At 33.8% G+C, this 14,995-nt stretch overlaps 1 protein-coding gene across 1 annotated transcript in view; it reads left to right on the top strand.

Moving 5' to 3' along the window:
• The first annotated feature begins 2,012 nt into the window (after positions 1-2,012).
• LOC127702261 (regulator of G-protein signaling protein-like) overlaps positions 2,013-14,995 on the top strand; it is a 34,165-nt gene continuing 21,182 nt past the window's right edge. Inside the window, exons 1-4 of the mRNA XM_052206379.1 lie at positions 2,013-2,109; positions 3,689-3,866; positions 8,948-9,141; positions 10,948-11,065. Coding sequence (XP_052062339.1) covers positions 9,003-9,141; positions 10,948-11,065 — 257 coding nt within the window. The 5' untranslated portion in view covers positions 2,013-2,109; positions 3,689-3,866; positions 8,948-9,002. The remainder of the gene's footprint in view (positions 2,110-3,688; positions 3,867-8,947; positions 9,142-10,947; positions 11,066-14,995) is intronic.

Raw genomic sequence — 14,995 nt, 5'->3', positions numbered from 1 at the left:
GTCTATCTAGCATCGCTAGATAAAGTAAATATTCGTTACCTATCTGAGAGACGTATTATATGTCTCTGTCTATCTAGCATCGCTAGATAAAGTAAATATTCGTTACCTATCTGAGAGACGTATTATATGTCTCTGTCTATCTAGCATCGCTAGGTAAAGTAGATATTAGTTACCTATCTGAGAGACGTATTATATGTCTCTGTCTATCTAGCATCGCTAGGTAAAGTAGATATTCGTTACCTATCTGAGAGACGTATTATATGTCTCTGTCTATCTAGCATCGCTAGGTAAAGTAGATATTCGTTACCTATCTGAGAGACGTATTATATGTCTCTGTCTATCTAGCATCGCTAGGTAAAGTAGATATTCGTTACCTATCTGAGAGACGTATTATATGTCTCTGTCTATCTAGCATCGCTAGATAAAGTAGATATTCGTTACCTATCTGAGAGACGTATTATATGTCTCTGTCTATCTAGCATCGCTAGATAAAGTAAATATTCGTTACCTATCTGAGAGACGTATTATATGTCTCTGTCTATCTAGCATCGCTAGATAAAGTAAATATTCGTTACCTATCTGAGAGACGTATTATATGTCTCTGTCTATCTAGCATCGCTAGATAAAGTAAATATTCGTTACCTATCTGAGAGACGTATTATATGTCTCTGTCTATCTAGCATCGCTAGGTAAAGTAAATATTCGTTACCTATCTGAGAGACGTATTATATGTCTCTGTCTATCTAGCATCGCTAGGTAAAGTAAATATTCGTTACCTATCTGAGAGACGTATTATATGTCTCTGTCTATCTAGCATCGCTAGGTAAAGTAAATATTCGTTACCTGTCTGAGAGACGTATTATATGTCTCTGTCTATCTAGTATCGCTAGATAAAGTAAATATTCGTCACCTATCTGAGAGACGTATTATATGTCTCTGTCTTTCTAGCATCGGTAGGTGAAGTAAATATTCGTTACCTATCTGAGAGACGTATTATATGTCTCTGTCTATCTAGCATCGTTAGGTAAAGTAAATATTCGTTACCTATCTGAGAGACGTATTATATGTCTCTGTCTATCTAGCGATAGTAAATATTCGTTACCTATCTGAGAGACATATCATATGTCTCTGTCTATCTAGCATCGCTAGGTAAAGTAAATATTCGTTACCTATCCGAGAGACATATTATATGTCTCTGTCTATCTAGCATCGCTAGGTAAAGTAGATATTCGTTACCTATCTGAGAGACATATTATATGTCTCTGTCTATCTAGCATCGCTAGGTAAAGTAGATATTCGTTACCTATCTGAGAGACATATTATATGTGTCTGTCTATCTAGCATCGCTAGGTAAAGTAGATATTCGTTACCTATCTGAGAGACATATTATATGTCTCTGTCTATCTAGCATCGCTAGATAAAGTAAATATTCGTTACCTATCTGAGAGACATATTATATGTCTCTGTCTATCTAGCATCGCTAGATAAAGTAAATATTAGTTACCTATCTGAGAGACATATTATATGTCTCTGTCTATCTAGCATCGCTAGATAAAGTAAATATTAGTTAACTATCTGAGAGACGTACTATATGTCTCTGTCTATCTAGCATCGCTAGATAAAGGAAATATTCGTTACCTATCTGAGAGACATATTATATGTCTCTGTCTATCTAGCATCGCTAGGTAAAGTAAATATTCGTTACCTATCTGAGAGACATATTATATGTCTCTGTCCATCTAGCATCGCTTGGTAAAGTAAATATTCGTTACCTATCTGAGAGCCATATTATATGTCTCTGTCTATCTAACATCGCTAGGTAAAGTAGATCAACTCAATGTTCGACAGTAAATCCTAGGCTAAGCTTAAAATACAATACACAGATCTCCTAAGCATTTGATCTTTATTTTCTTTTCAATTTTATTCGGTTAATGTCAAGAAACTCTCGTTTTTAGCTTACTTGCTGTTTGTATATCCATTTTTGGTTTTGTTTTTCAGGGAGGCTTGGTATTTTCAGTTACCAAACGCCTGTGATTTCTAATATTGTAGATGTGTTGTATAGTGACTACGGCAGTCTTTACATTCACAAAATACCAACAACTAGACATCGTAAGTAAATACTCGTATGTTATCATTATCATCAAAATAACATATCTTTGCTGACAAAGGACAGAGTAGGAGATGGGTTCTAACAAGCCTGACATGCTCACCAGCATTCAACTCATCAACGAGGCTAAAGGTTAAGGTTTTTGTTCAGTTTTTAAAACTGACGGCCTACCATTGTTATAAATGTCTTTCCACTGATATTCATTGAATATAACAATAAGGATTATGTATTATGTGTGATATGATTGCCACGAGAAAACTATCCACAATAGACCAAAGGGACGAGGTAATAAACAACTACAGGTCACCACAATAAGCAAAACACATATAATAATATATAGTAATGTCATACAACAGATTGTCTGTGTATGGAGCTTTTAAGTTTTGTTAAACAAATCAACTGTTATATATTTTATGTGATTTTGAAGTGAATACCATCATCTGCGGAAACGTGCTGAATATCAAAATATTTGTTGACAATTGACTTGATCTTATAAAATCAGACTGTTCCTTAGAGTTAGATAAAACTTTAAGAGTTGTATCTGTCTTTTAGGTAAATCTTCGTTTGTGCGTCTTCTGAAATTTTCAGTTGATATTCAAATCATTACTTTTTTTTCAGATACGTTTGTCGGTGAATCAGCAATCAACCATACGAACACTCGTTGCCAAATTCCGTAGGCCCATATCTTAAAATAAAATGCGCACTTCATGTTGAATTCAATATTTCCGATCAATACCAAATGTTGTTATATAAGACCAGTAATTGTCCGAAATTTGAAATAATAGTTTATAATGTTTGCATAACATGGTAAATTCCAATTTCCTTTCAGGTACTACTTCCTTGATTGCATTTCCCCCGGTTGATTATTTTTACTTAATTAAAGCAATTACGCTGAAGTGATCTTTAATCACATCAAACATTACGTTTTCAAAATCAAATGAAGAAACCAAAGTAGAGCATGATGTTTTCCTTTTATATTTTCATAGTATTAAATCACTGTTGTCTTTGTGAACATATTTATTTCTAATTGCAACCATACAGATGGTTCTATCGTTGTTTTGAGATCGCAAAGTAACAGTCAAGTTGATGATCATAGTTTTGATTTGCTTTTATTCACTTCGGAGTTTATTTTCTATTTCTAAATTTGTTTTTCTCTTTCGTTCAATATAGTTTAATGAATGGTAATATCTTATCTTTCTTTTGGAGGAGAAATTATGCTACCAACAGTATATGTTTGGTATTTTGGTCATGTCCGATGTGCATTTTATTTTGTTCATATTGAATGATTTCATATATAGAGAGTTAATGCCCTTAATAATGTAGACAGCAGAAAAGGCGGGTCACATATTTTCTTTCGTTTGACTTACTTAAATTACATTACTTTCTTTTTTCATTATTACGGCTTGTATTATCAGTAGAAAATTGTTTCTCCAAATTTGTATTCTACATACAAATCGGTCTTACATCCACGTCCGTTGGTCTGGTCTCTGGTTGATACTTGTATCAATTACCATTATACATCATCTTCTTTTTTTTATCGTTATTACTTTTTGAGACTTTAATCAGTGCTCTTTCTTTAAGCATTACTGTCCAAGCTTACGAATAAACCCAAGATTGACATAGCTAATATAAAAGTGTCAAGACAGGTATTCTTGGATGAACCAGGTTTTAGAGGAAGGGCCGAAAATGATAAGCCGAGAGGTATCAGACGTGCTCTTAGAAGAGAAGGACTGGCAATAGAAAGACCTGCAAAACCAAGGTAGTGATTATACTTTACATTGTATTTCATTTATCAATTGATCACTGTTTATTTAGTTGGTATTTTTAGAGTCCGGTAGTCGGGCACCAACTGATTGAAAGGCTTATCAATAATAGGAATGTATTGTTTTTTATGAGTATTTAAAGGACCGACAGCATAAAGCGGTCCTTATTGTAATTAATTATAGAACATGGAGCTAAATGAAAGAAACATATGGGTATGGGTATGATTTCTACTTTGAAGGCCGTACGGTTATCGATAGTTGTTAAATTCTGCGGCATTTGGTCTCTAGTTGAGAGATGTCTCATTGGCAATTATACCGCATCGTCTTATTTTTATATAACCTTCATAAAAACTATTCATAATAAGGAACATTGTATATCCCATTTCTATATAACTGATGGATAAAATAATAGCTAAATATAAATAAGAAGATGCGGTATGAGTGCCAATGAGACAACTATCCATCCAAGTCAAAGTGTAAAAAGTAAACAATTATAGGTCAAAGTACGGCCTTCAATGAGACAACTATCCATCCAAGTCAAAGTGTTAAAAGTAAACAATTATAGGTCAAAGTACGGCCTTCAGCACGGAGCCTTGGCTCCCACCGAACAGCAAGCTATGAAGGACCCAAAAATGACTAGTGTAAAACAATTTAAACAGGAAAACCAACGGTCTAATCTATATAAAAAACGAGAAACGAGAAACTCGTATGAACCACACCAACAAACGACAACCACTGAACAACAGGCTCCTGACTTAGGACAGGTGCATAAAAATGCAGCGGGTTTAAACGTTTCAACAGGCGCCAACCTTCACCCTAACCTGAAACAGTGGTTATTTTTTAATATGTGTTGAAGATGAATTTGAGCATAAGCTAACATTTGCTACAAAATGTATCTTCATTTAGCAGGAAAGCTGAAATTTACAACAAAATGTATCTTCATTTAGCAGGAATAATATAAATATTGATAAAATTTCAAGGAATGGGTAAGTATTTTGTAGAATTGAAGCCATGGTATGTGATGTGAAGAAAACTAGTTATCTATATTAAGCAGAATTCGCATTCTGTTACACAATTTTGTAGCGTTCTACAAACACTTATAAGATTCAAATTCAAATTCAAAGTCTTTATTTTCCAAATCACAGGGCCCTTTCGGGCATTACAAAATTTGACACGATCACTCACACTTGCATACCGACCTTCCTCACTCCGCTCACTCTGATTTTGTTAATTAAAGGCAACAGTAGTATACTGCTGTTCAATAGTCATAAATCGATTAAGCGAAAACAAATCCGTGTCACAAACCAAAACCGAGGGAAACACGTCAACTATTAGAGGAAAACAACGGAACAACAGAAACGCTGACCTGCAACAAAACAAACGCCAACATACATAGAAACGGACTACTTGATAACAAGTGCCATATCCTGACATGGTACAGGACATTTAAAAAAAAAATGGTGAGTTGAACCTGGTTTTATGGCTAGCCAAACCTCCCGCTTATATGTTAATGTTACAAATATCGCTAAAATGACAACATTACGTGACAGGAATACAGTACAAATAAACGCAAGAACACTCAGGACATAAATAAATAATATAATAGTACATTACAACATGTAAACCACAGAACAACAACGGACACCTCCCATGAATCCACGACAGCACACCAGGACACCACAAACGAATTATAAACTGTGCGTCATTACAGTACATTACAGTAGAACACACATTGCTGATGCCTTATAAGAAATATGGTCTATGACAGACGTTTTACAAGAATATGAGAATGCCATGGGCTTTCATCTTTCTTTTATAGCAACAGTTAGTAAGTTATTAACTTTAGCTGGGCTAGATGACATATGTGTTGACTGTAGTTTATGCTCGAAATACAGTAAGCATATTCTTATTTGTGAACAGTTTAATCGTAGTGTCCAAGAATTAATACTGCCCTATGATGCTCTCATGGCTCCTTTTTTTAAAGTATTTTTCAATTAATAGAGAAACATAAACTGTATAAAAAGCATTGTATCAAAAGTATGGACAGCATTCCTTGACTGTCGAAGTTCAGGTTTTGTCTTATCCAAACACATTTAAAGCATTGACGATTTCTTTACTGTTTATAAAGATCACACATTTGCTTGAAGAATTGAGAACACATACCGGTTTCCTTCCAGAGACATATGTTATCATATTTCCTTCAAGATGTTGTTTTTACATGCAAGGGTAAAGCGCTTGAAATAAAAGTTGTGTGTATGCAAAGCACAGAGTTCGGCTTGTCCGCGTATTTGATCGTGTGGAGGATTTGATGGATGTATGAATCATCTTACTCACTAAGCAGTTTCTGAAGAAGACGACAATGAAAACCATGTCTGAACAAATTATGTAATGTCAGAAATATTGGAAAATTATTTCGTATACATATATTACAGAAGAACTCATGGAAGGTGGTTACATCTTTGACATTGTTTAATGTTTAAAACCAGGGATGAACAATGAGAAACCCGGTTTTTCTGAAAATGTTGTGCACTTTGCATTTAAAGTACCCTTAACTTGCATCAACACTTTCTATGGGGTTCATAGTAGGCTGCTGTTGTCAAAATTCCTGCCCATACAATCTCAGTGTTCACAACAGAAAAAATATATGTTTATCTATCACTACTTCATTTAAACCATTTTATTCAGTTTTTTAGTGAAATATTTGCCGCTTGCAACCGGTATATAATTAAACAAAATAAACTTCGATTCTTTCTTAAGAAACTGCATAAAAACCAGAAATACATCTTTAAATGTACATGTAATGTTGAAAGCCATTTCCTGTTTTGTCTTTGCCTTTTTCTTGTTGTCCCTATTTTCCCTAAAAATGGACATTTGGTGATTACATTTTTTTTTTCAAATTGACTCGAAAGTGAACTGCTGTTGTTTACTCTTTCGTTAAAGGAGAAATGACTTTTTATAACCCCTTGTGAATTTTTATTACACTAATGAAAAACTCAACTTCCGAACTTTGACTTCAAATTTTGAAAATTTGAACCATTTTTCGATTCTACGACCAGGTAAAATTTAAAGTTTAAACATGTCCCTAAACGAAAATTCATAATTTAGCCTGCAGTTAAGGTGGTCCAATTAAAGTTGAAAATTTGTTGGTTTGGTCACTCCACTACATAAAAGTCATCATATAAAATATGTAGGTCCAATACGTGAATAAAGAGAGATAACTCTGAATGTTATAGTTAACATTTTCTTTTTTACCAAGTAGATAATCATTATAATTCAATACAATTATACTGTTTTCTTTCAGCAAAATTAAGCTATAAAAATACACATAATAAAGATAAAAATGTGTTGCCTTCATTTAGCATTATTCATATAAACAAGTTATTTGTACTTAGATATTTTACATTGGGGAATTGTTTATCAACATGAGATAATAAAGTTTGTCTTTTTATGATTATATTTAGGCCATTGAAATAAAAAAATCTACCTCGTCCTGTACATGGTATAAATCAAAGAACTGACAATGCCGTTCTTATCTGGGTAATGGTCCTGATTTTCCAAGAGAGTTGTATTTTCTCTCACGTATTCCAGTTTCTACCCTTAGAAAATGACTACTTATTCTGAATTTAGATAGCATTCACCGATTATCTTATTTCTTATTTCTAAATATTTTTCAAACTGGAATGTAGACTCAAATTTAGAGTAAGTGTCTATCTAATTTGCATTGGCTATCAGGTAGAGAATCTTTTATTCTTTTCCAGGATTTCAAAAAATCATTTTATGTCAAATCACCTGGAATAAATAAACCCTAAGCAGTCCAGGGCAGCTGACAGAGGGATCCCTGCTTTTATTTTACATATCCCATTTTTAATTATATAATATAGTTACTAAAGTATTTGAATGATACCAGGTACCCTTTTATAATATGGTAGTTTAAAGACTGAACTGAAAAGCTGTTACTGAATACTACAATGTTTCAACTATAAAACTATAAAAGTTATACAGGACATCTTAAAACATAAACGGTACCAAGTTTTCTGCACCAGATGCACATTTCGACAATAAATGTCTCTTCAGTGATGATCGAAGCCAAAATATTTGAAAATCCATAATATATTTTAAAAATGAAGAGTCTCTACGCCTAAAAGGACAAAAATATAACACAATATTCGTATTTTCATGCCAATACCGAAGTACTGGCTTGCTTATAGGTTTCGTTTAACACATTTATCCATTAAATTTAAAACTACTCTTGTTTCGGTTCTTTCTGCTACTTCAACCGTAAAGGTACTTGTTGAAAAATATTGTGACACAGCTTATTATGATTGCTGTGTTAATTCTCAATGAAGTATTAAAACTCTTTGAAAGACTTGAATAAGCTAAAAGGTCAGATGCTGTTATTGATAGTTATGATTCCTCTACTGAGTAATAAAACTTACATAAATATAAAAAAAAATAAACAAGTTGGCGGTGCCTAATAGCAATTACTTCGTCTGTCTTGTCCAACTGTCATTATTGCTATGTCAAATGAAGGGTCAAGATTGTCTCAACTGAGTTCAATAATTTTATGCAAGGTATTTATACATATGAAATGGAGTTCTGCATCGTTTTGTGTAAAATTTGGGAAAGGGAAAAAAATGCAGCATAAACTTAGTTTTTGGAAAACAAATCAAATCTATAAAAATCATCTTTTTGGGATAAGATTCAATGAAAATTGATACATATGTATAATATGGTATGTGAAATTGGTCATTGGTGTAAAACATTGATTTATGCGAAAATTTGGGGGAAATGACGGTAAAAATTCCTTTTGATGAAAGCAACCATAAATTTTGATAAACTTCTTTTTGTGCTAGAAGCACAGGGACTTATCTATGAATTCTTTTTTTTTTACCTATATACCTTTATATAACACGAGGTTGTAAAGGTAACTTGTTTCAGAGACAATTGCCTTTGGCTAGGAAATTAGAATTTAAAACCAAAATTTAGAAATAAGTAAGTACGATATTCCAAACTGAGGTAAATTCGTTTTTGGAGTTCGGTAATTTTGTTATACTTCTTTATTGGTCTTTGTTTTCAGAACATTTTCAGAAGTATTACATTCTCAGCTTCATTATGACTTCTTTAAAAGATTTATGATGGGAGAGAAAACGCGTCATCCTCTAGCATTCTGGAAAAGTATCGAGGAACTTCGAGATATGCCTGCTGGGCGGAGGCGAAAAATTAGGATCAGAAATATCTTAAGAAGAAACTTTAGCAAGAAAGCAAAACACGGTTAATAGACAGTTATTTTAGGCGGACTCTGATAATAATAATTGTATGGAGAAACAGATAAAACAAATTCATTGAAAATGTTGCCTTTTGACTTTAGGATTTGACGTTTACAAATGCCCATGTTATTTGATTTGTATTGTTGTTGTCAAGTTAAGCGTTTTAAAAATATATTTGGTATGTTTCTTACTTTGTTAGGACAATTTAATAATTGGATATTTCGGCCGGCCCGTATTTGTCGGTTTTCAAAATGAGATCAAATGTTACTTGCTTTTTCATTGCGAATTCTAAAACTTATAAATACCAACAACAAAGCATAGCAATAGTTAAAAGAGTTTTCGTGAGCCAGAACAAGTGATATAAGTACAAAAGGATGAATAGATACCAAGGTGATTATAAAATACAAAAGTCAAAAAATAGATAAGATCATGACAAAACAGATGAATAGTTCTCAAAACAAATAGACTAAAGATTAAGCAACACGAATGTAATTAATAACTGAGAGTAATCTCTGGTGCTTCAAAAGGGTCAACAGTTCCCGCTCTGCTAATAACACCCAGCGGCCGCCGATTTACTCCACTTTAGATATGTCAATGAATCATATCCAATAATTATGCATAATACAATAATATAGAGGTTAGTTATGCCCTGACTCTAAGAGCTATATTTCAATCACCTTCTCTGTCCGTTCGTTCATGCAACAAATATTTCCGTCACACATTTCACAGGTAAAAACGAACAAAATGACTTCATATTTGGTCAGCATCTTGGCAGTGATGAGTTTTAACGCGCTTTTCAGTCAGTAAGAAATATCCCCATTTTGCAAAGTTGACATGTTAACGTGTGTAACTAGGTCAGTTTATGTGACCATGATTAAACTGATTTGGGAACAACCGACTCTAACTCCTACACATGTTCATATATCTGTTCAGTCAAGGGTATTTAGAGCTTCGCATATTGTATAAAAACACATGTCTATTGTTGAAGGCCGTGTGTTGAACTTTACATGTCGTTTAGATTTTTCGGTCAGTGAGTTGCTGACTCATTTCATCTATCAAATTCAATTGCCAAACACATTAAAATTTCATATGTACCATTATATTAAACTCGGATTAGAATATTCCACAGGTTTAAGTTATAGATATCAATATTCTTGTTATCATCATTATTATCAATTTATTATTACGCCTACTTTCTAATGGACTAGATTTTCTTACTGTAACCAACTTCTTATAATTTTCGCGAGCTATTTATTTTCGCGACTTTTGCGAGGAGAAAAATAACGCGAATATAAACCGTTGCGAAAACGAAAAACTTGGATCTTTCCGTATTCAATTACATCAAGTAAATTCTAAAATAGCAAAATTAAATTGCCGCAATTGGGCTGAAAAGTGCTGAAAAGGGCTAAACGCGAAATAATGTATCCGCGAAAATAAGTTGGTTTACAGTATTTCAAACTCATTATAACTCGATCAAATACAAATGTATATTCTACATATCGACATCATACACATAAGCAACTCGACGGGTGCCACATGTGGAGCAGGATCTGCTTACCCTTCCGGAGCACCTGAGATCACCCCCAGTTTTTGGTGGGGTTCGTGTTGCTTAGTCTTTAGTTTTCTATGTTGTGTCATCTGTACTATTATTTGTCTGTTTGTCTTTTTATTTTTGGCCATGGCGTTGTCAGTTTGTTTTCGATCTATGAGTTTGACTGTCCCTCTGGTATCTTTCGTCCCTCTTTTTGTGTAGTTATTCGATAGCAGATTAAAGTTCTTTAATAATTTATTCGACGATTATTCTTTTTAGGTGCTTTTTTAGACTGTAATGACGATATCATGAAACAGATCCCATTCATGAAAAAGGTTCCAATAAGTGTTCTAGAATGCGCCCAAGCTAGTGTCTACAGATCTATGGAAATGAAGTGGTAAGATTAAAACTTACGTAAGGTACATCTAACAATTTACGTTATCATGATTGAATCTATTTGTCTTTTTGGGAGCGAGGATGGAGTGGGGGATAGTTAATTAAATAAAAAAAAAAAAAACGTTTTGTCACTCGGCGCACGCCAAGCGGATACAATAATTGTTTGTATCCGTTCGTCTTTCTTTCCCTCCTTAGCATACATATGCTCATACAGCGTGTATGCAACAGCTTTCATACTTGCAAGGAGTATTTTTCATCATATTTTCCATATCATACTATACCGCCATTTCAATTTGACAATTGTACTAGAATAACACGATTACAGCTTGTTAGCTTAATTCTTCGAAAACCGTTTTCCAGAAAACTTTGATACTTTAGGATTGTTTAAAACCATGTGTAGTTGACAATACTCTACCGTATTTTAATTTGACAATTACTTATTGGAAGTGTTTTAAGACTTTAACATTTGTTTCTACTATTGTAACATAATGTTACCTTGAAAACACAACGCCGCTGAGCTGTTTGACATAAAGTGTCTATACTATCATAACTCAATGACTCTTTGTGTGAACACAACTCCTCTGATCTCTTTTGATACTTAGTAGGATTGTTTGTCATCACACGTAGTTGACTATATTACTCATTGATTTGAGAATCAGTACCAGAGTGATGGGACTTTTACCATTTTATTTTAATAGTGTTACGCAATTACCAAATGCTCTTCAATTTCGTACTATGTTTGGCCTTACTTTTTCATTCGAGAGTCAGTGATGAGTCTTTTATAGACGAAACGCTCGTTGGCATAAACAATTTAATCCTATATGAGTTTATTGTGAGCGCACATCCTTTGATAAAAAGTTTTTTATTTGGTAAGATCATTTGTCAACGCGTGTAGCTGACAATACTATTGTAACACAATTTTACTTTTGTAATAGAATGACATCTTGCGAACGCAGCTCCCTTTTGACTGTTTTCCCATAGATTACTTGGTAGGATTGTATTCCACAATATGTAATTACCCTTACTGTATTGTTATTTTGATTTGCCCATTCGTGCTTGATTTGTGGGCCTTTAACCTTTTTCTAACTTCTGTAACACAATGTGAACTCAACTCCTTTACGTGTTTGTGTTTGGAAGAATTTTATGTATTCGGAAATATTTATTCAACACTTACTCAATGGCGTAGCAATCTTAATTTATATTTATTGTACCGGTTTTTTTCTCGCAGTTACCGACATAATTAGTAATCACAATGCAAAACGAAAATAAATGAATCATATATATCTGTTTATAATATCTTTTACTCTGAGCATATCTTCTTCATGTCGGATTAGGCACAAATTTTGTCAGAATGGCAGACAAAAGGATGATAATCTGGCAGCGGCGACGGTGGTGTTAACAATTTCTATAAAACTTCATATTTCAGAAGATAGAAAAGGCAATATGCTTCATACATTATATGTATATGCCTCATGTTAGGAAGTTTCCAACTGTCCCCTGTCTGTTTTTCTGATATCTTTTTTCATACTGCAGCAAAGGCTCCACTTTGATCGGTAAATATGTATTTTTTTGCATAAACTCGTCCGAAAGTATTGGCGGTATGTATTCAGTTTTTTTTACGCTCCTTTCAAAAATCTAATATCCACCCGTGTTACAATCAAGATTCCGTTACGTCCTATTCGCAGATATAATAAAATCAACTACGTGTGATGACAAACAATCCTACTAAGTATCATACGATACTTATATCTAGTGTATGGCATGGTGTTAATGTCTTTCTTGCAGAGATCCCCTGACCTTGACATCATTTTAAGATTTTACACACCTGTACAACCTCTATGCCAAATATTTTGTTGTCCCCGCAGATAAAGCCCCAAACAACATGTTTTTTTTTGTTTATGAATCACATTACATAAACTGCTTGATATGTTTTTTGAATTAGGTATTGAAAATTCTCTTTGAAACTCAACATATACCCATCGACACTTACCAAGAAGGATTCACGAATTTTCCTTGGTGTTTTCTATGTTCCTTTGGAATTTCAACCAAAGATAACGAATTGGATCCTCCTTCAATGTATTGGATGCTTAAATTACGCAAGGGTCATTACAAACAAAGTTATATTGCTCGGTCTTCCAAGTGCTCCACGAAACCGCTTTCTAATTTATTAACATCAATTTTATCAGCAATTAAAGCCGGGCTTCAAAGTTATTGTGAAGCTGAATAATAAGGGCGGCGTGAATCAGATGTGGATACTTCATGATTCCTAAGATCTTTTGGAGTACCTGCAATCTAAGTCTCTTTCCTCTTGCAATAGTATTAACACATTTGACTTTTCTTCCCTTTACGCAAGTATTCCCCATTACGAACTAAAAGACAAATTGCAAAAATTGGTCCTGCTTTGTTTCATAAAAAAAGAATGGCCAACGTAAATACAAGTATCTTGTCTTATGGAGGAATAAATCGTATTCTGTAAAATAATCACTCTGATTCAAACAAAAAATCTCTGAAACTGACATTATCAAGATGCTTGATTTCCTGATTGACAACATATTTGTTACGTTTTTGATTTCCTGATTGACAACATATATGTTACGTTTTGAGGACGTGTTTTTTTTCAACAAACTATCGACATTTCCATGGGAACCAACTGTGCTCCTCTTCTGGCCGACTTGTTCCTTTATTCATATGAGGCTGACTTCATAAATGATCTTCTAAGGAAGAATGAAAAGAAGCTAGCATGATTATTTAACTTCACGTTGCGCTTTAAAGGTGATGTCCTCTCGCTAAATATTTTTCGAAATTGACAATGAAGGTCGGTTGAGAACAAAAAAAATTCACGACTAATGAGATGATATCAACTTTCCAATTGTGAACTTTCCATTTCTGCGTAGCAACATTCCAGCAGCGCCTGCCTATGGAGTATATACTAATATTTCCCAGATTATACAATATTCCAGAGCTTTCATTTTCTAACACGTTTTTCTTGATAGAGGGTTGTTACTTACTAGGAATCTATTGAACCGAGCGCCAAGTGGTGAAGTTGAAATCGTTCCTTCGACATTACGAGTTGATTGACCGATATGAAATATCTGTCACAGATGACGACGGATATATTCCAATTGTCCTAACCACAATCCCAATATCTTGAGGGCTATTAACTTTGTTAGACTTGTGAAAGAAAATAACGTCTTGCTAGTTGAGATGCTTTATGGTTCGTAAGATAAATAGATACGTAACAATAGCGTTACGTTACATTACAAAAGTGTGCGCTAAAGTACGGGAAACAATTACATAACATAACGGACTAAAGTCTCTTGGCCTATATTCACGACATTCTGGGGGCCTCAAAATGCATAAGAAATAAAATTATTTTAAAATGATAAATAATCAAAACTATACAAGTTCTATAAATAGATCCCATTGAAAGTTTTTGTAATTTCACTTTACGTTAACTGTCCTTCACAAAAATCCTTAAACAGTTACTATAGTTCTAACGGATATAACTTCACAATTGGTCGTGTGGTAACTAGTCCTCTAGACGTCCGTACTTTTGCTACTCGAATAAGTCCATCTCCTCCTTTGATGACGTCTTCTATTGTTCCTAATCTCCATAAAAGTCGTGCTGATTCACTTCCCAATTGAACTACATCTCCGATGTTAACTTGTCCATTATATTTTCCGGAGGCTCGATGATATTCACGTAATCCATTAAGATATTCGTTAGACCAGCGATTTGCGAAATGGTCTAATAAAAGTCCTTTTCTCTCAAATTGTTTGTTGGCTGTGATGGTATCAAATTCTTGAATATTCGTGTTGTGCTTGTCGCTGTGCATCTCTGTCGTCGTAATAATCCTTCCATGTAAAAGATGAGATGGCGTCAATGGTTAGGGATCTCTTATATCTGAAGATATATATGTAGTGGGCGATT

Source organism: Mytilus californianus, unplaced genomic scaffold, assembly GCF_021869535.1.
Source record: "Mytilus californianus isolate M0D057914Y unplaced genomic scaffold, xbMytCali1.0.p SCAF_5, whole genome shotgun sequence".
Taxonomy (NCBI): Eukaryota; Metazoa; Mollusca; class Bivalvia; order Mytilida; family Mytilidae; genus Mytilus; species Mytilus californianus.
Note: the sequence above shows the minus strand (reverse complement) of the source record. Positions and strands in the feature narration are given on the sequence as shown.